This window comes from Rhipicephalus microplus, chromosome 8 (assembly GCF_043290135.1).
Source record: "Rhipicephalus microplus isolate Deutch F79 chromosome 8, USDA_Rmic, whole genome shotgun sequence".
Taxonomy (NCBI): Eukaryota; Metazoa; Arthropoda; class Arachnida; order Ixodida; family Ixodidae; genus Rhipicephalus; species Rhipicephalus microplus.
Window position 1 is genome coordinate 118,638,147 of NC_134707.1, and position 26,441 is coordinate 118,664,587.

General features: G+C 45.7%; 1 protein-coding gene across 2 annotated transcripts in view; it reads right to left on the minus strand.

Moving 5' to 3' along the window:
• Positions 1–6,771: 6,771 nt before the first annotated feature.
• The window catches only part of Taldo (transaldolase), a 30,581-nt gene continuing 10,911 nt past the window's right edge, over positions 6,772–26,441 (minus strand). The window contains exons 3-8 of one of the 2 annotated variants that reach the window (XM_037416807.2): positions 25,423–25,530; positions 23,551–23,682; positions 19,875–19,935; positions 15,369–15,613; positions 9,021–9,088; positions 6,772–7,216 (exon numbers count right to left, since the gene is read on the minus strand). In XM_037416807.2, the coding sequence (XP_037272704.2) occupies positions 7,056–7,216; positions 9,021–9,088; positions 15,369–15,613; positions 19,875–19,935; positions 23,551–23,682; positions 25,423–25,530 (775 nt within the window). In that variant the 3' untranslated portion in view covers positions 6,772–7,055. Of the gene's footprint in view, positions 7,217–9,020; positions 9,089–14,715; positions 14,841–15,368; positions 15,614–19,874; positions 19,936–23,550; positions 23,683–25,422; positions 25,531–26,441 lie in introns of those variants that run through there. The other variant, XM_075872510.1, reaches the window with a different exon arrangement.

Genomic DNA, 26,441 nt, shown 5'->3' on the forward strand with positions numbered 1-26,441 from the left:
ATATATATATATATATATATATATTGTGGAAACTGTGGAAGTAGCCCAAGTAGCAAGCACGCCCAGCGATTCCCGTTAGTGGAGTTACCACTGCTCCGTTTGCCGAGGCATCCATGACGTCAATGTTTGAAGTGAGCGTGCAGGCTTCCCTGTGACGAGTAGAATCTTGTTTCGCATCTTGCTTACGACGTTGAGATACGCGTCATCTGCAGCGAGTTCCAACAAGAAGGTTGTTGCTCCGGGACGTCAGAGCACGCTAGTCTTTCCTCTGTCCCCTTTATGCCGGATCAACAATAAAGTTGTTTCACTCACTCAGGAGTAGCAGTATGGTGTACTGAAATGGGGTAGTGTGCTATCTGTCGCCTGAGACGTAGCTTTTTTTGCGATGAAGGCCTCGTCAACGGAGCACTCCGTTCTATGTTAGCGCCACCACCCACTGGACCTAAGAGTCATTGAATGTCTGCGGATAATATATGGCCTTCGAGATTAGCTCGGCTTTTATGGAGGCCATGTTTAACTGGCACGATTGGGAGCAGAAGTGCTTCGTCTATCTTCGCTGCCAGTTCGTTCCTGCGGCGTTTTTTTTTTTTTTGCGTTCTTAGCACTGGTGAAACTTTGCGACTATATTCGATTGGAATGAGCTGTATGCAAAAAAGGGTCAAGTATTGCTTTATTGCCGTGTTTTTTAAATGAACTATTTCTGGTTGCGTGCAATGAATTTCTGGGTTCAGGCTCTTCTCGCGCTGATCAATAGGGCTAATTATAATCACAAGAGCTCACCTGCAGTTTCACTCGTTGCATTATTATGTGGTGCCGACGTGATTTCAATTGTCTCTCAGGTATCCGGTGTCGCATTACGTTTCCTTTTTGCTGGCGCTTGGTCGGCCTTGCCTTCATTTTTTCTCTTCGCTCGCTCATTTTTTTTACGTGCAGGTTGGTGCTTGGAGAAATAAGGATGGAACAGCGTCCTTACCCAAAAGCGGCAGCCCCCTTGGGATTTCCACTATTTCGCCATTGACTGTCGCCTTGTATGATTTCTCTATGTAGCGTGGCTCAAACTGCCGCTCACATGTTGTGCACGCTGCATTAACCTCCCTGTCAGTTCTCTGAATAAGTTGCGACCACTCCTCGCGGGGTTCGGGATCCTTGGGCTCACGAAAAAGAGACCATTTTTCCTTGCAAGACTGGTAGCCGCTTCTACAGCCTGAAACAAAACAGGTCGCGTCCCTACTCTCCTTCTACCGCTTCTTCATGTTTTCTGTTTCGTGACTTCACACACACGTTGAAAATGCCTTTCAAACGGAGGAACAAATGTAACGTCGACTAATGCGACAGAAAGCGGCGGCAGCCAGGGATGCACCGCTGCGCGTCATGCGGGCATCTGTTATAGATATAGCAGACGATTGCAAAAAAAAAACAAAAAACGAAAAAAACGCATCACTCAGAATTGTCTTTCACTTTTAGTACCGTCTTCGGAGTTCATTTAATGATTTCTATTAACAATTACTTCTTTTTATCACACTATGCAAACACAAGGCCTACATGCGCAAAAAACGATGTTTTTTTTTTTACCATCTGCATTATGAGCAGACGACGCTCAACATAAGCAGTTAAAGCAGACGATTAGAAATGCAGTGCCGTGCACGCAAGTTATTACTCTTTCGTTCCCTTATGTTATTCAGTATGTTAAGAACTTAGAACCCCTTACTATACGCTTCATTTTGAGCTTTTATTTTCGGTAAACAACGACGACATATGGCCTACATCTAGACTTAGTCACATCAAAGCCACAATCGAGCTCTCTGGGCAGGCACATTTAAAAATTTCGTGCTATAATTATCGACAGTTAAGTTAGTTGTCTAATGGTATGAAATTAAGCGACCAACAAAACTGTGTGAAATGACGCTTTTCGGCTTAAACCAGCATTAGGCCCCGCATAAAAGTTCAAATTTTGCGCCTTGAGCATATCTTTCGATTGCAGCGTTATCTGGTGGCGTCACTGCAAAAGTGACCACGTTGCTCCCCTTGCTTTCCGCCGAAGACGGCACACTACCCCCTTTCAGCACACCATAGTAGCAGCAACCTGACCTCCTTCTCCATACATCTCTTGGGATATGGTGCGGAAACACGCTCCCGGGAGAGGCATTCGATCACTTCGCTCACTCGGCTAGGGAGCCTACATGAACGGCCACGGCCGTTCATGTAGGCTCCCTACACTCGGCGAGGTGATGGCGCCCTCTCTTGCCGGACCGGGAGTCCGCTGATATCAGTTATTTATTGCGATGACACCTCCATCATTTATGTTGTAGGTTTTTTTAGACCTCGTTCGTTCACTTTAACCCAATTTTGTGCATTGTTATCGCGTATATTTATGGGCTGTGTTGTTACCACAGGTCACCAAACTCACTCGAACTCGCCGAGTCTCGGATCATGCTCAGAGTTTGAGTGAACCAGGTGAGTATAATGTTTGGGCGAGCATGAGTTCGATTGAGTCCGTTTGAAGAGTTTTCGCGAGAGTGAGGCCCAAGCTCAAAACATATGCCCTGAATTAGTCTGAATGAGCTCCACAAGTTTTGCCGACCCATGTTTGTTACTATAGTGGTTAGAAAGTTTTACTGCGTGCGTGATCCCACCTAATGATACGTATGGATGGACGGCAAGGCGGGTCCCTTATAGGAGTCCTGCAACAGCCCTCGAACATGGTCAGAAAACACTGTCGATCGGTAGTCGAGGCTCTCGAGAATTCTAGAGGCACATATTATAGCGCAGCACGCGGCTTGGAATTCACAGTAAATTCTCAAAGTCGGCTGACAATTGCTTTCTCTTCTCTTGACAAATGACAATCCAAGCTCAAAAATCGCTCCTCACAGCCATAGTATCAGTCATTCGTTGATTTGAGAATGGTGCGCCTGGTGGTTACCGTGGCGGCCGCAAGAGACTGCAGCATGTCCGCGCGTGCGCTCACCCTGAAAAGGCCGCGTATTCGTAGACAAAAAAAAAAAAAATTGCCCGCAGCTTCCCTCGGGGGAACACTGAGGAGGATGCGGACCATATAATTGGTTAACGGGGTGTTAAAGTGCGACTTACTTGGGTCGATGGCTAAATTGGTTAACGTGGTTGTGAAATGGGGTGTTAAATTGCGACTTACTTGGGTCGATGGCTAAATTGGTTAACGTGGTTGTAGGAGGGGGTGTTAAATGAGTGAACACGTACACACGTATGCGAAAGAGCGGCGCTGGTCGAAGGGACGTCGATCATTGTGTTTGTGGATTCGTTGGAATTCATTTCACCGCGACCTTGGACGTCGACGCGCCGTACAAACCAACCGACGAGCGGCAACTGAGCGAGCGAGCGCCGACCTTGAGTATATATACAGCACGACGGCGCATGCACTGTCAGCTGTTGAATGTTCTCGAAGCGCGACGCCACATGCGCGTCCACTGGAGAATCAGGAGAATTGTAGATGTCGAACGCGGTGTGTAGAGGAGGAAGGGTGCACAGATGGTGGAGGAGTGAAGCGCGCGCGGTGTGTAGAGGAGGAAGGGATGCACAGATGGTGGAAGAGTGGGCGACGGCGCATGCGCGCGCGTCAGCTGTCGAATGTTCGAGAAGCGGTGCGGACGGCGCACTACAAGGCGCGAGTATAAGATGCTCCGCATCTAAAAAGTGGTCAAGGTCGCGAGACGCGCGTGACATTCCCTTTTCCCGTGCCATAGCTCCCTGCTTAGCTTCCAGCACTTTTATCGGGACTAGAGAAGAGAGAATGCAATTGCAGTGTGCGACAAATCTTTTGCAACTCCGCGCCTACTGGACGGATTTTAAAATATTTTTGCGGCGGTGGATTCGCGAAGCAATAAGCCCGTTAAGTGAATCTATTCTGTTACCCCTTTAGTATGAAAAAGCATTCTAAGTATAATGTTCGGCGACGGCTAATGTAGTGCACTCTGCGTAAATAGATAGATAGATAGATAGGCGCCCAAAGCGCTGCCGCTTGATATATGTTAGGAGTAACTTCTTTAATAATCTATTCACAATGCACAGAACTCGGCGAGCAGGTGGCGCCACTCAAGCAACAATCACCTGACAATTCGTCCTCTTCTTTCATGTAGTTGCGTTGTGGTGGCTGTTATGTACCATAACCCTCGGCGGTAGAAGCACCGTTTCGGTGCCTAATCTACCCAGATGATGTGCGAGTAAGGTTATAGGGCTTTGGCCGAGCTACGTGGACGGTGCCGCTCAAAGTTGACGATTACTTTGTTAGTTCGGTTGGGACAATCTCGTACGCGACGTCAGTCACCTGGCAAACGATACTGAATGGCCCAGTGTATGGCAACGACAGTTTCTCAGACAGTCCCACACACCGAGTGGGTGACCAGAGAAGCACGGGAGAAACCGGGAAAAAGTGTACGCCCCTATGATGAGAGCCATACAGCTGTCGGTGCTCCTGCGAGGTCTGTAGACAATTACAAGCGACTTGGGGTGCGTGGTCGGCGCGGGCAATGGCTCACCCGGCATATTCAGAGGCCGCAGGTAGCAAAGTGGCGAAGAGTAGCATTGGGTCAGGCCATATAGGAAATAGAAGGGGGAATAGCCCACAGTTCTGCGACGGGAGGAATCGTAGGCGAACGTCGCACATGGCAAATGAATGTCCCTGTGGCCAGCCGCAACGTATTTGGCGAGCATATCAATTAGGGTCGTGTTACACGTTTCGTGAAGCCCTCAATAGGACGGATGGTACGGAGTGGTAAATATGCGCTTGGTATGGCAAGACCTTACGATTTTGTAAACAGCCGAGAGAAAGGTGCGGCCACGGTCTGCGAGGAGTTGGCGGGGAGCTTCGTGCACTAATATGTCGTACAACACAAAGCCCGCAACGTCGGTAGCACAACTGGTCGAGAGTGCTCGTGCGATTGCGCACCCCGTCGCGTAGTCTGTGGCGACAGCAATCCATTTATTTTTAGCTGGGTAGTGGAAAACGACAGAGTAGGTCGAGACCAACTCATAAAAGAAGTTCAGGGATAACGTTGATCGGCTGAAGGTAGCCAGCTGGAAAGGCAGACTGTTTTGCGATCCTGGCAGGGCTCACAAGCGGCGACATAGTGTCGAACTAAACAAGCAAGTCCAGGCCCCCGCCCAAAAAAAAAAAAAAAACAAGACGTTTTTAAGACACGCCCAAATGGCCTGCCATGGGAGCCCCATGTAGTTGCTGGAGGACAGTGGATCTAACTTGCTTCTTGTCATCCCAGCGTGCCATTCCAAACGAATCAAAATTACGGCGGCATAAGGTCCAGTCTGACCACAAACATTCGTAGGGACAGATTGTGGGGGATTGACTATAGTTTGTTAACGATAGCTCGTAAAGAAGCATCCTGACGCCACTCCTCGCCAATGTTCAGTAGCTGCTACATGGAAAACGCGTTCGGGACAGTGTCAGTATAAGCCAATTCGTCCACAGGGTAGCAGGATAAACAATCCGCATCCTGATGCAATCGCCCCGTTTTATACATTACAGATAACGTGTATTTTTAAAGGTCTAGGGCCCAACGAGCGAGACGCCCTGTGGGGTTCTTCAGGGAAGCTAGCCAGCAGAGCACGTGTTGATCGGCGACGACACGGAATAAGCGCCCGTAAAGGTATAGACGAAACTTGGCAACTGCCCGCACAAAGGCAAGGCATTCTAGCTCAGTGATGGAAAAGTTGCACTCTGCTGAAGATAGCAGTCTGCTTGTCTTGGCTATAACACTTTGGTGCTGCAATAGCACAGCTCCCATGCCGTATCCACTGGCATCCGTGCCAACTTATGTTGGGGGCTCATGGATCAAAGTGGGCTAAGATTGGTGGTGTTGTAAGCAGGGTCATAAGTTGGGAAAATAATGACACTTGGTGATGGCCCCGGTAAAACTAGGAGTCTTTCTTCAAGAGGTCAGTGAGAGGATGTGCAATCCTTAACAAAGCATCAGAAATAGGAACACAACCCCACAAAGCTGCAGACATACTTTGTGGTTTTCGGAATGGGAAAGTTTGTAACTGCGCGAATTTTCTCTGGGCCTGGACGCACGCCTTAGGGACCAACAAGGTGACCAAGCACGGAGATTTGCTGACGAGCGAAGTGGCACTTGGAGGCGTTCGGCTAGTGTCCACCTCAACGTAAAACAATAATAGCCAATAAACGATAGAGATAAGAGTCGAATGCGAGTGAAAATACAATAACATTGTCAAGGTACAGCGCCAGTCCAGCATCAATCGAAAACCGACTTCATCCTCTTTTCACGCAGCCGCATTGTGGCAGCTGTTGTGTCAATATTCTTACTTCTCTATTAGTCTGGACTTGCAGAGGGGTACTCATCTGGTATCACAAGGCCACTGGTCTTTTTAAGCCCTGTTAAACAGACCTTTTGTTAATGTGAGAAACTACCCGAAATTTGTGCTCGTTTTTACCTACTTGCATCACTGAAAGTAACATTTCTTGTACTCTTAACGAATCGCAACTCTCCTATGCAATGACAGTTCCCTTTGGCCTTGTGGTACACTAAATGTCAGAATCAATACACAAATAATTGCTCAATAATGAAAAGTCAGTAAGCCAATAATTGCTTGATAAATAAACCAGTGCAAGAATGTTCTGTGCCTACCTATAAATACTAAGCTTTCAGAACAGTGTCATCTCTGCATTACAATATTATCATGAGTTTGTGGATACACGAGTGGAAAAAGCATTGAGTATTCCACCAGATCTAGACTGCTGAAATACTACCACTAAGCAGACTACACTTTGTCTAACAAAAAAATAATTTTATTCTCTACAAATGAAAATGTTGCACCGTATTATATTGCAAAAATCTGCTTCAACCTTTCGTAGCAAAACTTTCTGTATTTAAAACGCCACATTAAAAATATTGTTTCTTGGAATTCGCTCCCAGCACAACACGGCAAGGGCACTCCAGTGCACAAACATTGGGCGGGAGGGGGCCCATGAATGGCAAATGAAGTAAATCGCTGATGACAGTTGCGGGATGTTGTCCAGCTTGCCAAGGCTTTCAAGAGATGCACCACTATTACTTGAGTTTCTCAATGAGAATGTTCTCGAGTTTGACGGCGTCTGCAGCAAATTTCCGAATGCCATCAGACAGCTTGTCAGTAGCCATTTGGTCTTCATTGAGCTCCCAGCGGAAGGTTGGCTCGTCTACTTCAACCTTCTTCAAGTCCAACTTCTTGGCTGCAAGGTTCAAGCAGGCAAATTGCTGAATAATATGTAGCTTGATTTCGTTAATCTACTCCTTCATGATAATATGCAGATCAGTTTTGCAGAATCTCACAAAATAGAGAAAAGATTATAAAAAAAGCAAGCCATCTTAGCTGTAGCACAACACAAAAAGGAATTTATCAAACTTTCTCTGAAAAGAAAATGAAAAAGAAAACCATATTTCCAAAAGAATGGATTGAAATTGTATCTTTCATAAGGCCAGGGGTTAAGAAAAATTATTTGTACAAAACACAGCTTCAACAAAACAGTCCATTCATTACTGTACCACACTTACTAATGCACATGGTACAAATGCAGTCTATATGCCAGCAGAAGATTCACATTAGAAATGGGAACTATGCAACCCAAGTCGCATAAATAACGATTGAGTTCGTCTACAGCAGTAATGGCAAATGGTAAGGCTAGTTTTCACCTAGTATGACCTGGCCATGCGTGTGCTATATCCGAAGCTGCACTGTAGCTGTTCATAACTGCGGCAACCCCAGTTTTGAGGACACTTTGCTAGCCACAACCGTGCTTGTGGAATGATAAGTAGTTTTAGCACTTTGTGCACACTAAAAGTGCATGCATTCTCTCGAGGTATGTCACGATAGTGCCACGATCCTACCTCAAGTTTTCTTATCGCTCGGTTACACCGTTTGCAATTCTCAGCGCAAATCGCACCTACAGTGTTCGAGAAGCTTCAGGACCACAATATATTATTTCGTTGAGATTAGGCCCATTCCGTGAGCACCTAAGATTATTCTGGAATCTGCGTCCTTGCTAGTGATGACGCTAGAATGCTAGATGGCGAGTGTATAAATGCAGACACGCTTCGCCGCTTGTCAGTTGATCGACATCCGACGCTGCATTCGCCGCTATCAATGCAGGAGTGCTAGTGTAACCAGACTTTCCGTTTACCGGGCACAGGTTCGCCCAATTAAACAGTTTCATCTGACCATCCAGTTTCCTGCCTTCAGCCATGTCACGACCCCGTGACATCTGGTGGAACAAAATGATCTACTGCAGTCCTGAAGCTTCTCGACCACTGTAGGCACGGTTTGCACCGAGAACTGTTTACAGGGTAATGGGGTGATAAGAAAACTCTAGGAAGGAACGTGGCAATAGTGTCGATAAAACTGCAATGCATTCACAGCGAGTGTGGCAGAATATAGCAGACTAGCTGCGCATGGCTTCAAAACCATGTGGTCGTCATTCCCAAGCTCAGGTTAGTGACAACCACAAGCAATTGGTTCATTTTTAGTGCGATTCCCTAAACACGACGGCAAATTTTGAAGATTCATTTCACTGTGGTCCACACACGCATCGAACCCCCAGCAGCATCCTGGTTGAAGATCTCGATCAGCCTCAACATGAAAAATTCATCTGTCTGCGAGTGTACTTGCAAAACATACTCACAATAAAGCCAAGGGTCACACTGCTCCTGAGGTCATGAGCCAACATCAAATTGCCTCGCCGTTAGTACCAGAATTTCGTGCCTATCCTTAGCAAGCTTGCTTTACGAGGTTCGACATGCCAAAAACTTAGTCGAAAAGTACATGTGCAAAAAAAGTTTTTGCTGTGGCTCGAAAATTTCCGCATACTTTTTTTATGGATGGCCGACGGGGAATGGAAAATTTTTAATGGTGGCAGAAATTTCATAGCAGTGTTTGCTATAGCGACATTTCACTCAAAACATTTTTCCAGCAATCTTAGCAAGTCGACACTCATAAAAATTTTAAAACATACAGACACTGTGCAATACAAGTTCACTCACCCTTAGCTTCGGACAGGTGGTGGACAATGGGCTCTGTCGAGTTGGCTAGCTCCGACAGCAGGGCAGGGCTGAAATGGACACTTCTCGGTCAGTACTGCACTGGACCAGAACATTTTCCTTTCGGCTTGATACAAGCTGCTGAGCAGCACTTCAAGTCTGAACCAAAACAATAACAGCCTAAAATAGTTTGAACAGGTTTATGCCCTAAAACTATAATACAATTATGAGGGACGCTGTAGTGGAAGGCTTTCGAAATTTCGACTACCTGGTGTTTTTCAACATGCGCCTATATCCAAGTACTCGGGCCTCCAATGAAAGTGCGACCACTGCAGGAAGGATTTGAAACTGCAATTTTCGGGTCAGCAGTCGGGCGCCATAACCGCAGTACCACTGTGTCGGGCCGCTTTACGTGCTGTCCATTTGCTTCACTAAACAAGAAGTGTTAGAAAACTGCATAAATTTGTGTTGTACAAGAACACAATGGTGCTTTTCAGCAGCATAGAGAGACAAGGATGTACACATGCCGATTGATTTAAAGAGGCATGATAAGCAGCTGAAAAAGAATCTTGTTCACAAGCAATATACCCCCACAGCCACAGTCTTCTCCGGGTCCGGGCCAACACCTTGAGCGCTGATTACATGACAGAGGAAACGAAGCTTCTCGAATCCAAACTGGCATTTTTCCGGTTTAATCGTCAAGCCGGCTGACTGGATAGCCTGAAGTACCGAACGTAGTCCCTCTACAAGCTGTTCAAACGTTGCTGAAAACACAACGTCGTCAAGGTAGGCTAAGCAAACTGCCATTTGAGGCCTGAAAGGACGCTGTGAATCATGCGCTGGAAAGTTGCAGGCGCACAACAGAGGCCGAATGAGAGTGCATATAGACCATCCGGGGTTACGAAAGCAGTCTTTTCACGGTCCCATTCGTTCACTTCAATTTGCCAATAAGCGCTTTTTAAATCCAATGAAGAGAAATACCTTGCGTGCCGTAGCCGATCAAACGTATCATCAATATGCGGCAAAGGGTAGACATCCCGCTTGGCCACTCTGTTCAGCTTTCCGTAATCAACGCAGAATCTCAGCGTGTTGTCCTTTTTCCTCACAGGGACTACAGGGGATGCCCACGGACTTTTGGATATCTGTATGTTATCGTTATTCAGCATCTCTTTCACTTCGCTCTTTATGACCTCTCGTTCCTTCGGTGATATTCTGTACGGGTTTTGGTGTACCGGCCTTGTAGCTTCACCTGTTATTTTTCGGTGTTCAACAACCTGGGTCCGCCGTACTTTTGACGAGGTAGAGAAACATCCGGTGAAGTCTCTTAGAAGGTCTTGAATGATTTTCTTCTCGGCTGGGGATAGATTTTGGCTGATTGCAACTCTTGCCACGACATCGGGCGCAGGTTCCGAAGTAGGTGGCTCTTACACCAAACCACATAAGTCCGTCACTGTTTGAAAACCGTGCAGGAAGGCGATAGCAGTGTCCTTTGCAACATGCTGAATTTCGTTTCCGAAATTCGTGAGCAATACATCGGCACATCCACCATGTAATTGAATAATGCCTCGAGCTACACAAATGCCTTTCTTGAGCAGTAGTTCAATGTTTGCATCCGCTATACCTTCAGAATCAACGAATGCTTCATTTCTTACACCGACTATTACGCTGCATCGTGGCAGCATGGTAACATCACAATCTATAATACGTAATGCAGTGTACTCTGGCTCATTTGTGTCTATGGCCAGTTTGGTCGAAAAAGAGACACTAGAATTCTGCAGGTCGATTATAGCTCCATTTGCTAGCAGAAAATCCATTCCGAGTATTAAATCTCTAGAGCATTCCGGAGGTATGACAAAGTCAGCAACGTAAGTAGCGCCTTGAATTCCGATTCGTGCTGTACATCTTCCCAGAGGTGTGATGAGATGACCCCCAGCCGTGCGTATCTGGGGTACACTCCAAGGCGTCAGGACTTTCCTTAAATCCTTTGCGGCATCGTAACTGACAACCGAATAATCAGCACCTGTGTCAACTAAAACGGTAAATTCACACCCGTCTACGGTAACGCGTAGGTCTGAAGAAATTTTGTCTTTACCTAACCTAGTTGTAGTGTTCCGCTCGTCGTTGCTGCACTCTGACCTTGATTGATTGATATGTGGGGTTTAACGTCCCAAAACCACCATATGATTATGAGAGACGCCGTAGTGGAGGGCTCCGGAAATTTCGACCACCTGGGGTTCTTTATGCACTCTGACCTTGACGGAGGATCTTCAGTTGGTCGGACATCAGCGGCCTTGCCTCCATAGGTCGCTGGCTTCAGTTTTCCTGATGGGGACTGCTTGAACGATGGTGTGTTGAGGTTGAAGGTGGAGAAGGTAAACTAAATCGTCGAGGGCTTGGCGATCGATAGCGAGCAGGCGCTGGTGATCTAGGCTGATGCTGGAAACCAGCAGTTGGAAACAGATGGCCGGACAAGTAATCTTCAATTTCAACGAGTCTTTCGCCATTTCGGGGGCATGGCGCGTTTGGAGAAAACCCACGGAGACCAGCTCGTCGATATGGGCACATTCTGTACAGGTGTCCAGCTTCGCCGCAGTGAAAACAGAGAGGCGCCCTGTCGGGTGTGCGCCACACGTCGCTTTTTCCTGGCCTCAAATTAGCTGGATAGTTTGAGCCACGCGAAGCCGGTCGGTAGCCACTGGGAGCTGCAAATGAAGCAGTATGCACGGCGGGCTGGCGCAAGGCATCGGCGTAAGTCGGTACGGGGCGTTCCTGCAATTGCTGTTCAAGTCGAACAGGTTGCGCCTCGGGTTCGGCTTGAAGAATGGCGTGGCGAACTTGATCTCTGATCAGGGTAGTCAGAGACGAAACTGGCGTTGCGATTTGTCGGGGCAGCAGCTTCTGGAGCTCTTCCTTCACAATGGATTGCACCATTTCCCTCAATGCTTCGCTGCTGCTTCCCAGGTTTGCCGAAAGGACATCCGCAGGAACACTACTCGCGTCACGATTGTAGTGGCGGGAGCGCTGCTGCAATGCCCGCTCTATGGAGGTGACTTCGTTGCGGAATTCAGCAACTGTACGAGGTGGGTTGCGTACCAAACCGGCAAATAACTCCTGTTTGACCCCTCGCATCAAGTGACGCAGCCTTTTCTCTTCGTTCATGTTCGGGTCAGCGCGTTTGAAAAGGCGGGACATGTCCTCAATATACATGCCAACGCTTTCGTTCGTGCGCTGGTTTCCGGACTGTAGAGCGTTCCCCGCCTTCTCCCAACGATCGGTGCTGGCATATGTAGCTACTATTTGTCATCGGAATTCTTCCCATGTCGGTATGAACGCTTCGTGGTTTTCATACCACGTCCTCGCTGCATCCTCCAATGCGAAGTACACGCGAAGCAGTTTCCTTGCTTCATCCCAGCTGTTGGTTTTCGCAACCCGCTCGAAGTGTTTAACCAATCCTGCACATCCTCGAACGTGTCGCCGTGGAAGGACTCGGGCAAGCACGGTGGGGACAGAATAAGTTCCGATGACGTCACCTGGTAAGCCATCATTCCGTTGTCTGTGAACGCTGCTTGTGTTGCTGGAGCACTGGGCATGGGTGCGAATTTAGGCGGCTCTCCTCGGAGGCGGCGGCCTAAACGCTGGTGTACCGGAGTCAGTTCGCCAGGTTCCAATCGTTGAGAATCGAGGCTTCGCTCTCTTGCGCCAAGGGGGCTTCCAATCATACCCAGCACCTCCACCAGAATGTAACGGGTGCAAGAGAAGAAAAGTCAAAAACTAGTTTATTATGGGTGAACTTGTGCCCTGAAAATTATGTGCAAAAAGATGCAAGAGTCCGCTAGAGCGTTCCAGAACAAAAACTGTTCATCTGCCAACGCACCTTCTTCGCAGCTCCAACCCACACTGGCTCGTGCCTGTGAACAAGAGGCACGAGTCTTGCGGCCCCAAGCAAGAGTGCGCACAAGACTGGACGCTGATTATTCATAATGTCGGATATTGTAAACAGTCTCTGTGGCAATATCGTCGATGTAAAAGTAACTGAATAAACGCACGTAATGTTTTGTTTTACAGTGTCTGCTGTGTTTCGAGAGCAGGAATCTCATTCCGAGGCCCCACACCATGTACCACCAAGCGTCAATGTGGACGCACACCCGTTACAATACTAAAAGACATTGGGCAAACTCGCTTGTATCATTGTACACTAAGAATTCAACTATTTCTGTCTGTAACATTCAACTTTCGTGTTAAACAAATGGTTGACACAAAAATCAACCTTTTTTTTTTTTCATTCACACCTTTTTATGATGGCCAATGAAAGTGAATGACGTGTAGCTATGAATTTTCGTTTTGGGTGGTCGTGAAGATGTCTAGCTACTGGTGACAACCTTGGATAAGAAGTCCGAGTTGCTTTGGTGTTTTTTCAAAGTAGAGCACACCTGCACTCCACAATTTTTTTGCTCATTTGTCAGAATTATTCATGAGTCACATCAGCTTTCAAGGAAGTGTACAAAATTTTGACATTTTCTTCTTTCTGTATAGTTGACAGTCACCCAGAATAAGGTTTGTCACAAATCGACAATTGCCCCTTCTTTAAATACAGAAAACAACTCATTACAGAGTTCTTTCTATAGCTGTGTTCTTATAAATAGTGTTCAAAGTCTAAACAGTCTTCTAGGCAAGATTTCAGAGCTGCACTCACTGTTCACTTAAAGGTGTCATGACAACCGATTTTCTACCATAATCTGAATTGTGTGGGTTGATCCTTGCAAGTTTCCATTAATTTATAATTGAATATTTTTATAAACGAGTGAGCGGCCCAAGAGTCTGGCAACATTGGTGCACTCCCTAGCCGTGAGGTAACGAGCCACTGGCTGGGCGAGCTACTGCGCGGTCTGCATTCCGGAGGACGATCGTGTTTCCATGGTCCATTGCGCTTGCTATCGAGGTTTTTCTGCGTTGCTCGACTTGCCACTGTAAATACTGAACGACTTGCGGCGGTTGAAACAATGCCCTCGCGTCACCTACGTAGCGCTGGTACTCGCGGCAAACAATTTTCATTGATCTGTCAGATGTCAAAAAGTGTCCTGTAAATGTGCGAGGCATATGCCATTTGCCACTACAGATAAATATTTATTGAAACTCATTGCACGCAGTGTCATTATTGAGCGTCGCACTTGCTATTTTTTTTTTTTTACCGGAACTGAATGCAATCAACAGAGTGCAAGAAAAAATTCGGCCAAAAGGTATATTGCGAGTAGCCTCAGTGTTGCACTGACATGCAGTGTGCTTTGGCTAATGTTTAGATATGCAGCACCCAACAACCGACGAGAAAACAACGTTCTCCATGTGCAGCATTATTACGACCACTTATTCATTAGGTTGACCATCGAAAATCGTGCTTGCACGTATGCTAGCCAATAAAAATCTACACGCTTCACTAATTCCACTGCACAAAGTAACACTTGCTCGCAAATACAGCAACGACAAACTCTCGTACCCCAAGCTCGCTTGTCAACCTGGCACGCTTGAAATAAGGCTACTTAGCAGAGAAAGCCGTCTGCAACGTCTGCTACACTGGCGAGGTCATTGGCAGCTTGGTTCGTCCCGTCTTCAGCAATTTCTTCAATGCTTGAGCTGGTGGCGATTGGGTCAAAGCCAAAATGTGCAGCATACTCGACGTCATCACAGCATCTGATGCTCGATGAAGCACTGCCGGAATCGCGAGGTGTCGATGGGGACCGCGTGCGAAAGGTGCGGTTTGGTAGCAGACGACAGCACTGCTCCCTATGGCATGCAACGTCACGCACGCCATGGCGAATTTGCGGTCACCTGTGGTGGGTGGAGTTTATAGCCAATGGTTTTTACGGCTTATTTTGGACTGAAATAATCTTACAGTCCAGTTTTCACACAAGTACAAGCATGTTTGACCCTCTATCATCGCCATTGTTGGGTGGCCATGTCAGAACCCCTTTAAATTGGCCATTCCAAAAACATGAGAAATGTGCGAAAGTGCCACCATAAAAAGAAGGAAAAAAAAAAAAGGCCCTCCGAGTACATTTCTGAGGGAAGCCAACGAATACAACAATCTTGAAAGCAGTCGTACAGTGCTTGCCTAGCAGGCGAAATGCATACTCTGGTAGCTCTGCTCATCGTAGTGCTGTTCCGGTTACTCTTGAGAAGTATCACATACAGCATCAAGAATCATTGCGATGACAGACACTATGTACAAGGCTCTATTCTGACACTGCAGAGCTTACTGTCTATGCAAGCACACTGTGACAGAGCTACGATCGAGCCAACAGAGGCGTGCTTCGACAAACACAGTGAATTGCAGGCATCCTGCCCGTGTACACTCACCTGATGGTGAGAAGGTCGCAGCCGGCGAGGGCGCGCACCTGTCCCACGTTGCGGAACGAGGCACCCATGACCACGGTCGCATAGCCGTACCGCTTGTAATACTCGTAGATGCGCGTCACACTCTTCACACCGGGGTCCTCCAGGGGCTCAAAGCTCTTCTGGTTGGTGTTTGCCACATGCCAGTCCAGGATGCGTCCCACGAACGGAGAGATCAGCGTGACACCTGCGTCTGCACACGCCACCGCCTGCGAAGGGTGTTGACAAAACGGGTCTTCAACAGAGAGACTGGTATCAATCTATGCATGTTTCTTTTTTTCTAAGTAGTTCCTTTGCTAACACCATACACTGCTGTCAAACCTGCTACAACGAAACTGACGTGGCACAGAAAAAATATGTTGAAGCGAGAATTTCGTTGTAGTGAAATCGAGAAAATATAGCTGATCTGAGCAACAAAACAAAGGAACGTTTATTCTCAAGATTCAAAAAAATGTCCGTTGCTTCCTATTCCTTCCCAGCAGCATCACGACGAGATTCTCATCCCTGCATAGAGAGGCCACAGCAAAAGCACGCTGAAACAACGCCTGAAACCGCTCTTGTGAACGAACCAAGCAGTTGCATTAATACGTTCACACCAGCAACTGTCCGCCGTCAAAAGTATCAGAGAATGCCGAAATGGAGGCAGGGTATCGTGGAGCGGCGACTTTTGCATTATTCTGTGCCATTTTTATCATCTATAACTTGCGGCTAGCAGATTTTGTTGATAATGCGGACGAACAGCCACTCCGATTAGTTACCACACTGGCCAAGCGCGAACATAATGATAAGCATCGGAAAAGGCATCGTGTCGCGTTTGCACCGAGCAGCTGCGAGAAGGAAACCATGAACTGAGCGACTGAGCTTCAGCTTCAGATCGTCTGCAGATCAAAAGCAAGCCAGTGGCAAAACGAAAATAGAGCAGTCTCATTGCCATTGCTATCGAGCAATAGCAGCGCTCATTCTTTCTGAATAGCGGCGGTTTCTGGTGGTGCCAACACGTGTTTTAGACTTCATTGACGCATTTTCAAGCTCTGGAAATGCATCGAAATAGTAAAGATTGGTTTTACTGCATAGCAATAAGTATCCGAGTCTGGAATTGCACTGTAAAATTTCGTTGAAGCGAGGCGATCGAAAAAAAGTGTTCGTTGCAGCGACAATATTTATGCGTTTACTCCTATGGACTGCTGACAGGGAATCTTGAATTTTTCGTTGTAGCGGAAAATTCATTGAAGCGGCGTTCGACTGTACATTAAACAATATTTGGGGGTTTACCTGCCGAAATCACAATACGATCATGAGGTAAACTGTAGCAGAGGGCTCCGGAAATTTAGATGATGAAAAACATTTATTATAAAAGAGAGAAGAGAGAGGTACGGGGCCAAAGCATGACCCTGCTACATGGTCGGCGTCCTTAGTCCGGGACACCGCATGACGAGGCCCCTACTCGCGCCCGTCTCACTAGAGCCCGTTGAGACTCTAGTGATGAGCAGTTGAGGAGGGCAGTCTCCCATGCCTCTCGGGAAGGGGTAGGGGAAGGGGGTAGGTGGGGATTTTTCGGACATGCCCATACCATGTGGAAGATATCACACGTCTCCCCACAGTATGGGCACCGCCCATCTGTGTTCGCATCGAAATGCTTTAGGACTGCAGGACAGAGTAGAGTACCTGTCTGCAGGCGCCTTAGAGTTCGCTCTTCCGCCTTACTCAACCCCTTTGCAGGAGCCGGGTAAAGGCGGTGAGTGTCACGATAATAGATCAGAATTTCTTTGAACCGCAGCAGTGGTGTATTGGCCTCCGAGTCATAAGAGCCAAGGTGAGGAGCCCGGTGGGTAAGCGCTCGGGCGGCCGCGTCAGCGGCCTCATTGCCTCGTAAGCCCTGATGGCCAGGAGCCCATACGATGCGTTTCGGGGCTGGATCAGCGAGAGCCCGTTTTAGAATCTGAAATTTAGACTGTCTGGAGTTCAACATACACCGACACCAACCACACAGTAGGTGAGACTCTAGCGTATCTTCTCCATCGAAATACGACCACCGCAAAGAAACTTGTTTACTGGAATAGCGAATTTATAAAAACTTGGTAAGACCGGTGTGAGCAGGTCTATTCATATCCGATGCACAACAAAAAAGAGCTTAGAAATATGCAATTAAACAAGCTTGTGTTTAAGTCCCAAATTCTTAACACCAGGTTGTTACACATTAATAAGAAAGAAGACTATAGAGCGCAAAATATTGAACCCTGTTTTAAGTGTAGTTCACCACAAAACAAACTGAACAGCGTCATTACTTTTTGAAAAACAACCATTTTCTAAACAGGTGGAGAGTGCCCCATTCTGCAAAAAACACAAGGCAGCTGCCACCAGTTTGCTGTTCTGCTGGTTGTTCATAGCTGCTAACAAGAATATAGATTTCTTGGAGCACAATAAATGCGTTATGTAGCAATATGTACGAAACTGTCAAGCTACAGTGCAGTCCACTTATAACGATATCGAGAAAACCTAAAAATATGATCGTTATAACCGGTGATCGTTATATCTGGACTGCCGCCAAAAAAGCGTCGCCGGACGTACCTTTCGTAGCTCCAGGCTTCATTTCGCTATTTTCACCAATTAATAAATATTGTAGATAGTAGGATGTCAAAAACAAGACTTTATTTCTTACTCCGAAGAACGCATCACGGGTTCGCTGAGGAAGAGAGACTGACCGACGGCGGGGTGGGAGCAGTGGGAGGAAGAAAGCACAGCCAGAGGTACACAGCCGGAATGCCAACGAGGCCCCGCCCCGATGCCGCCGCGCCGCTTTGCTTTTCGCTTTTTTTATTTTCTCTCTCTTTCCCGCTTTCGTTCGGCAAGCTACGAGTAGCTTGCCGGCTTGCCGTTGTAGAAGGCGGGGAGCCGCGGAGCGCGGCGCTTTGCTTTTCGCATTTTTTTTTAATTCTCTCAGCCTCTCCGCGGTCGACGCGCGGCGAGGCGCAAAACGTGACACAGCTGGCGCCATCTGTAGCGCGTCGCGCCAACTCGCGATGCTCTCCTCGGCTTTTTGAACGGCCGGGACGCGCTGCCGGCGCTGTGCTGCAGTGGCGGCAGATACGTACTCGCCTACGCTAACTTTTCGTCTTGTCTCGGCATAGTTCGTTTCAGAGGAACTTATCAATCTAAATGTTACGATTATTCTGAATGAAACATGCCGTCCACGGCAAACTTTTCATCGCTGTATCCGATATGCGGTGGATAACATATCGTTATATATGGTTTTTTTCCCCATAGCCCCAATGCATAAAATGAGACTGTTAAGTCGACCCATCGTTATAACCGATATATCGTTATATGTGGTATCGTTATAAGTGGACTGCACTGTATTACAGCATTTATACAATGTGCACAGAGGATCCATTATATTTAATGCCCCATTAGAAGTCTCTGTACTTGGCAAGCAACTACAAAGTCCGCCAATGAAATCTAATGAAACTGAGACTGCATAATCTACTCCACCATAATCTACTTCCCAAAATTAACTAGAAGGAACTCTGACGCTGCGATCGTTCAGCCGCCATACGAATAATGGGTAGTACACGAATTTGCCCAGTCTTCGTGCTTTTGGGCTTTGAACGCACTTGTGGCTTTGTTTATTGCTGTGTTTTGGTTTCTCTCCGGATGAACTTTGTGAACTGCATGAGCAGATTAGAATCTCTGGGCTTCAAAAGGTGAAGGTGGTGAAGTGTAACTGCTGAACTTTCGGTGGACTTCATATTGCGGCAACGCGGATTCAGGCTCCATGAAGCCTAACAAAGCCGAAAAAATTAAGATTAGACAAATCCATGTACTACCCATCACTCCCATGCTGGCCAAAGCACCTTACGTTTCAACCCCCATGGACACTAGTGCCCGAGTTCCCTCTCGCGTATTTATATAAAACTATGTACTCCCCATTAATCCTTATTCACTCCATGATGCCATTCGTTTTCAAACCAACAATGACCATGCATAAACAAAAACAGCATTGGATTTGGCTACTCGAGAAAGTAGTGGGTTTTCGCCCAGGCTTGCATCATGGGCTACAAAGACTTGACTACTGCAAATACCAATACGGCAGGTGTCGATCACATGGGATGCATTTTGCACCATGCCCCAACAAACATGCCATAAGATGAACACATTATCCGAGTGCCACAGGCAACCTTATTTAAAAAAAAAAAAAAAAAAACACATTCAGATTCGCCGTTCGGAGCTTTCAAAATTGATTAACATTGCAGCAGCAGTTTGTTGCACTTACTGAAAAGATATTTTGTCATAATGCTCTATGGCGACAGGCGATTTTTCAGCACAAAGAATGAATCGATAGTGCTTGGCCCCTTATAGAACCACATTGATGAAGAGCCCCTTAATTACTAATATTATAATTTTAGTGTATGCTAGGTGCAGGTTACAAAGCTATGCTAGGCACATTTTGGGAAAAATAATTACTGTGCCTACCTGGGTGAAGTTGAACAGCAAGGTCATGTTGCAGTGGATGCCATGTTGAAACTCTAGAACTCTGCATGGAGAAGAAAAAACAAAAATGTAGCTTAACAGGATGAAAGCAATCCAATTAAGCAATTGCACAGCTTAGACAATAAACAATCATGCTATAACAAATGATATTTTTCAGATAATTTGAAATAACCAATTATCAAAATGATGCCACTGCTCTGGGTATCAAGAAGCTTGAAACCTTTGAAGTTATTTCTTTGTTTTGGTTAACTGATATCTTGAACCTATTGGAACTTTAACTGCCAAATGAAAAAAAAAAAATGTTAAGGAACCAGCATGGGTTTTGTTCCATCTCCAGAAAACATTTTATGGGGCAATTATTTTTTTTTAGTGGCACCAAATGACACTCCTTTCTACGCTTTGAAGACCGCCCTGTCAAGAGCTGGCATGAGTTGTCTGCAAACATTGATAAAAATAAAAACATATAAGAGATGGAACGGGATTCAGCTGAAGGTTGTACATGACAGAGCAGACAAAGACACGTCACAAAATTTAGATGACAAAATGATAACAGGGAAAATTAGAATGAGCAGCAATCAGGATACACACTTCAGAAAACAAGTACAAAATATATGGTCGTGGTCCAAGTGAGGAGTTTTCAGTGATGAGATTGACTAAAGCCATTCTTGCACACTTTTTGGAGCAACTAAAATATCACTCTGGAGCAACCACTTGGAGCTGTTACTTTTCGCACATTTTCGGACGCAAATATTGTCCTCTATATTCCATCTAAAAAGTTGCCTTTAACATTGGGGGGGGGGGGGGCTACAAGGCCCCACGGCCAATAGGAAGGACAATTAGCCCCTCTGCATGTATTCATCCGCGCCGTGCCATCTGCTAAGCGTCCTCCTGGCACATTCCTGGCACGTTCGGTGAGCAGACGGCAGCACCACAAAATAAAATAATGAATAAAACAGACCAAGGTTGCACGATTTGACACTGGTGCTTTCTGCTTGGAGTTTATCATGCTGTCGTCGTGTGCTTTGTGATCCATAAGTTCCAAACTCGCACTTGCATTTGCTTCAGATGTATGCCTTGGAGCTTCGGCAGCAATGTATTCATGATGAACCCACCCCCCATTGAGCTATTTCTATAAACTGCTCTCAGATTATTGGTGCATTAGGATTAGCAGTGATTAGCAGTTGTGGTCCGAGAGACAGCTTATCTCACCAATAATGATACAACCTACACAACGCTTCCTCCTGATCATGAAATAGTACAGGGTGACAACTCTTTATACCATTTATTTGCAGCTGTCAGCTCTTCGAAAAAGTGTCAAGGGCAAGCTCGGTTTGAAGCACGCAGTCGCATGTGCATGGGCGCTGCCATGCTAATTTTTAACCAGTTGCCGGCGGTTACCCATACAACATTTAAAAGAATATGCCGTAAATGCGATAAATGAACCTTTTATAAATGGGCAGCAGCAGATGCTAAACAAAGGAAAACATCTGAAGCTTTCCAACAACCAGGCAATTATATCTGTAACCAAGTTTTGTTGCACAAGCATGTGGCTTTCTTACACCCTGCAGCTTTAGCAGTGCTGAACGATAGCCGAAAGATGAAGTATAACATGGAGCTGTTGCATCACATGTCAAATGGAATCAGCTTATGCACATATGCATCTTAATTTGGAGTGGTACTTATTGCCAAAATCATGATAAGTCAGTGCTCTTTGCTTTTCTGCAGACATCCCCAAGTTTATTACCAGTCAGCTTAAGCCGGCTAACAATTCACCTGGTATACGTAAATGCCTCTGGCTTTCCATGACTGTTAAGTTACAATATACTGGAAGCACAAGCTGTCTAAATTTTCTGTGCATTCTACTGACTTTCTGAAAGAAGAAGTCCAACTACATTTTCTTTGAGTATAATAAAGGCTTTCATGGTGTGGGCACTGCTTAATGGATGGTTAATAATGAACAGGGCTCAGTAACTGGTCCCTTGTTCTCGTTGTTTGATGCGTTCCCAACAAAATTTATGATGATGGGGAAGAAGAAATAGGTAGGTTGCCGAAGTAGAGAAGTTCAGATAAGTGAATATTGGGACGCAACGCCTTCTCGGCAAAGTAACAGTCAATGCACGGGATGTGGTATTTCCAATTTTTGATAGCCTGCCCATTGTAAGGCATTAAAACATAGGCACCCTGCATGAAATATTTTAGAATTAAACCGAATCAAATAGAACTGCAAGTTTTAAAAACTAATTAAGCACACAGACACACAGAATTACTGCAACTAATGCAGTCAGTCAATACTGCTGTCCAGAACAATTAAGAAACTTGTGCATCTCCGACTAACCACAGTAACCATTAGAAACTATTTTATTGAAATGTGATCTCACAGTATGGTCTAGTAAAAAAGCCATGCACTAAGTTTCACGGCAAAAGCAAGTTCGAATTCTTTGGAAGGCTTGCACCCAGCAACTGCTTTGACAACATAGCACTTCAGTCTACCGCGATGACCACTTGAAATTTCAGCGGTAACCTACGAGTTTTGAGTGCCTGCCATCTTGTTTCTCGCCAAAATAATGCAAAAACGACATCCTCATGCACGCTTGGCACAAATGAAATTTCTCCCCAAGATGTAGCAGGTTTCACTTTTTGGTGCAACTTGTGCAGCTATGCCACCACAGAGTTCTATTTTGAGGCAGAAAGGTGCACAGGCCTCGGCAAATGACACAAGTGGCCATCGGCATCAACATGAAGGACGCCAAAAGGTGGCAGGACTAGAGATATTTGCTTCAATCGATGTCAACACGTGATGTCATTGTTGCGAAGAAAAGAGGACAAAGAACGTGGGCACGAGCAACCATAGAGATTCCTATAAATACACTGAGGGAATTATGCCGCTAGTGTCTATGGGAGCTGCAATGCACACTGCTTCAGTGAGCATGGGAATGATGGGCAGTACACAAATTTGTCTAATCTTCCTACTTTCGGCTCCAGTTGGCTTCGCATAGCTTGAAGTTGCTTTGCCACGAAACAACAGTCTGCAAGTGTTCAGCAGCTGCACTTTGCCCCCTTAACCATTTAGGCTCAGCATTTCAAATTGGATCACGGAGTTTGCAACCGTCCATTCCTTCATTCGAAGCAAAACCAGAACACTGCAATAAACAAAACCACAAGTGCATTCGAAACCCGCAAGCACGAAGACTAGGCAAACACATGCACTACCCATCATTCCCGTGGGTGCTTAATGACTACAGTGCCACAGCCCCTTCTAGTTAACAGCCACGGGCACATTGTTCGAATACCTATGATGCAGCCAGACATCTGGGTCTGTTCAAGCTTTCTGCAGCCATCAAGGCATCGTACATAGCCCAAACTCGTGACGTGAATGCGACATCATATGAAATCTCCGTGGTCAAAGGTGTGCCTATCTCAAAGGCAGCGCAACACCAGGTGAGGCGCAAAGAACTTTCGAGGGCGAGTGGTCAAGGATCAACACGCTGACCGAGAAGAAATGAAAGGTGGCTTCCAATGAATTGCAACTTTACCAACCCAGTCAGTGCAAATATCACTCCCAAACCCCTATGGGTTGCACAAGGGTAACTTCACTTCTTCCTTTCAATATTCAATCTCTCAGAGAGCGGGGAAAAAATTAAATGAGAGAACAACTCACTTGGCTGCCTGAATTCCTTCCCAGGTGGAGGCCAGCTTGATGAGAATGCGCTTCTTGTCGATGCCATGCTCTTTGTACAGGGCAATGAGTTGCAAGGCCTTGGCGATGGAAGCCTCAGTGTTGAACGACAGCCTGCAAACCACAAGGACAGATAGCGAGGGTCAGAGCAGTCACAAAAGCGTTCTGAACAAGAACCAGTACTTATGTTTAAAGGGTCACTGAGCAATAAAGCCTGCTTGCGGTTGAGCTGCTTAACAGCCGACTCGCAAGTTGCGGGATCGAAGCCTGGCTGGGAGGCGGCATTTTCGACGCAGGCAAAAATGCTCAAAGCCCTTGTGCTTAGATTTAGGTGCATTTCAAAGAACACCGAATGGTCGAATTTTCAGAACCTTTCATTACAGCATCTGTCATAGTCACGTCTTTGTTTAGGGACGTAAAAACCCAGACATCCTTATTATTAAAGTTGACGGTTGCACTAGTTAGCTCACTGTCATTAAATTTATGAAAGTTTATTACACAACAGGAAAAAACAAAAAGAGTACAGAATTCTGGCTGGGCACAAACCAATAACAGCATGGAAGCAGCGCTATTGTTCCTTTGTCAGAATTTTTTTGTAGTTTTTTTTTTCTGGTGTCACTAAACAGGCTAGTATGTTCGAGTTCTGTTCCGTTTGATGGGTCCTCATTTTACAGACAACCTATTTCTAAGCACGACTGCAAACTAACTGGAAGTGAACGGGACATTCGAAAGTGCTTTGCATCCAGGAAGATCTACAGTCATCCAATTTGGAAGTTAGATATCTGATAGATTACCTGCAATATTTCTGAGAATTACGTAAGGAGTGCAACTCAGAAATATTAACTGCACAGATTAGTCATCATGTGAGAAATGATTGCGAATAAGATTATTTTACACTTTAATAACATTAACTGTGACCAGGGGCAAGCTCAAGCACCAGCAATTTTTATCCTCGCCTCAAGGCTGGTACTTCCAGTCCTTTTAAGAGAAGTTAAGCAATATGTCTGAAAAGTGTCATTTTTGTGGTAGCACAGGGAACTTAGTCATCCTACATAAAATGATTGTGCAAGTGAACAATTCGTGCTTTTATCTTTGCAATTATGACAAGAAAGGATTCTTGCTGTATTAATTTACATTTCCACCAAAATGCTCCTGCATTCAGTCCTTTAAATTAAAATGCTTGCAGTCATTTTCATTCCTCTGGCTACTTTTACTGCCCTTGGCCCAATTTCGCTATTTTCTGACCGATTTTTCTAGTTTTCCTGGCCAATTTTTTTTCCGCCCTTTCTATATCACCCCTATGGCCCTTCCACAATGAAGTTGCATACCATGTTTCTGCATAAAACAATAGACTGAAGTCTGACACTATGGGCGGCAGTGATTGGTTTCTTTTCATAACTTGTGCAACAGATTGTACCAATCGTCTCCTTCGCAACTTTCGGGCTCGATCCGTTAGTATGGTCACTGCATTTGTCCTCTGCATCAATGCTTATCAGTGAAATGTCGTTGCTGCACTTAACAGTCTTTATAAATCCCATCTCCCAGATATGGCATCCCCAGTTTCTGGGCTACATCTAAGGCTGCATGTCCGAGCCAATCTCTCGGACTTTTCAAATGCACAGGTGCAGATTGCTGGCTAGAACAATGGCCAGCTTTCAAGTGCTGCTATGTTACAATTTTAGATTTCAAGAAAAAAAAAATGTGTTCTGAATTTCACAAACTCCTCGACTTATCAAACTAACTTGAAAGCAAACAATGATTCGCTTCACTGAGGTTGAATCGTATGTTCGAATTCACAGCTTGTGTCCCTTTGTAATATCCGAGCCCTTTCTCGATTTAAAGTGATTTTCTGACCTGGCGTCGACCTCCGTCGATACTCTGCCGGGAATGATCTTGAGAATCTCGGTGCCAAAGAGGACGACCAGCTTGTCCATGGCATTGGTCACCTGTTCACCCAGAGTTCTGCGGCACAGAAAAGACACACAGAGAGAAAAGCAATTACTCTGCAGGTATTTCTATTTTCGTAACTGTAAAGTCCCCGCAATCGTCTGCAAAACCAGAATTGTAACAGGGCTTATACGTACACAGAGGCTACTAAATTGTTTATTTCATTCTGGAAGGTAGCAACCGAGTCAAGAGTGAAAAAGTAGAAATAGAACGTAACAAACACTTCTTCCTGAACAAAATACTAGTAAATTTAGTAATTTGGAGTCAAAAAGTAATCATAAACATCATTACTACAGTGTTTCGATAGTTTTTTTGTTTAACCTCAAAAAACAAAACAAAAGAAGAGCGAGGTTAGCCGCAATACTATAACTTTTATCATCACACTGAATGGCAATGGGTTCAGATAGACACTTTCCAGGTTTTTAACCATAATGAAGAAATCAATTTAAAGTACGAAGTGGAAACGGCACAGGAACGGGATGAGTAGAAATAACGCACAACACAAATGCTGATTAACAACCAGCGAAATTTTACTGCGTCGAAAAACGTATGCTGTAACAATGAATAAAAAAAAAAAATAAAGCCCTGAACTGTCATAGGGTCAACAGTGATGAAATAACAGTGAAAGTCCACCACGGTGAAGACATCTTTATCAGCTTGATAAAAACAAATTCTTTTTCTGAAAGGGCGATCGAAGGCTCTTTGATGCATGTGCTCCCTTTTTTTTTTTTTTGGTACGAATGGCTCCATTAATTTCAGGTTAGATGCGATTTGGCATCTTGAGGGCACTTCACAGTCGTTGAAGACTGGAGTGCAACCACACGAACAGTGTTGCTAGTTGAAGACCCAAGATTGCATGCATGCATGCAAGCGAGTTATTCAAGCAGCGCCTGGTTTGTCCATATATAGGAACGACCACACGACAA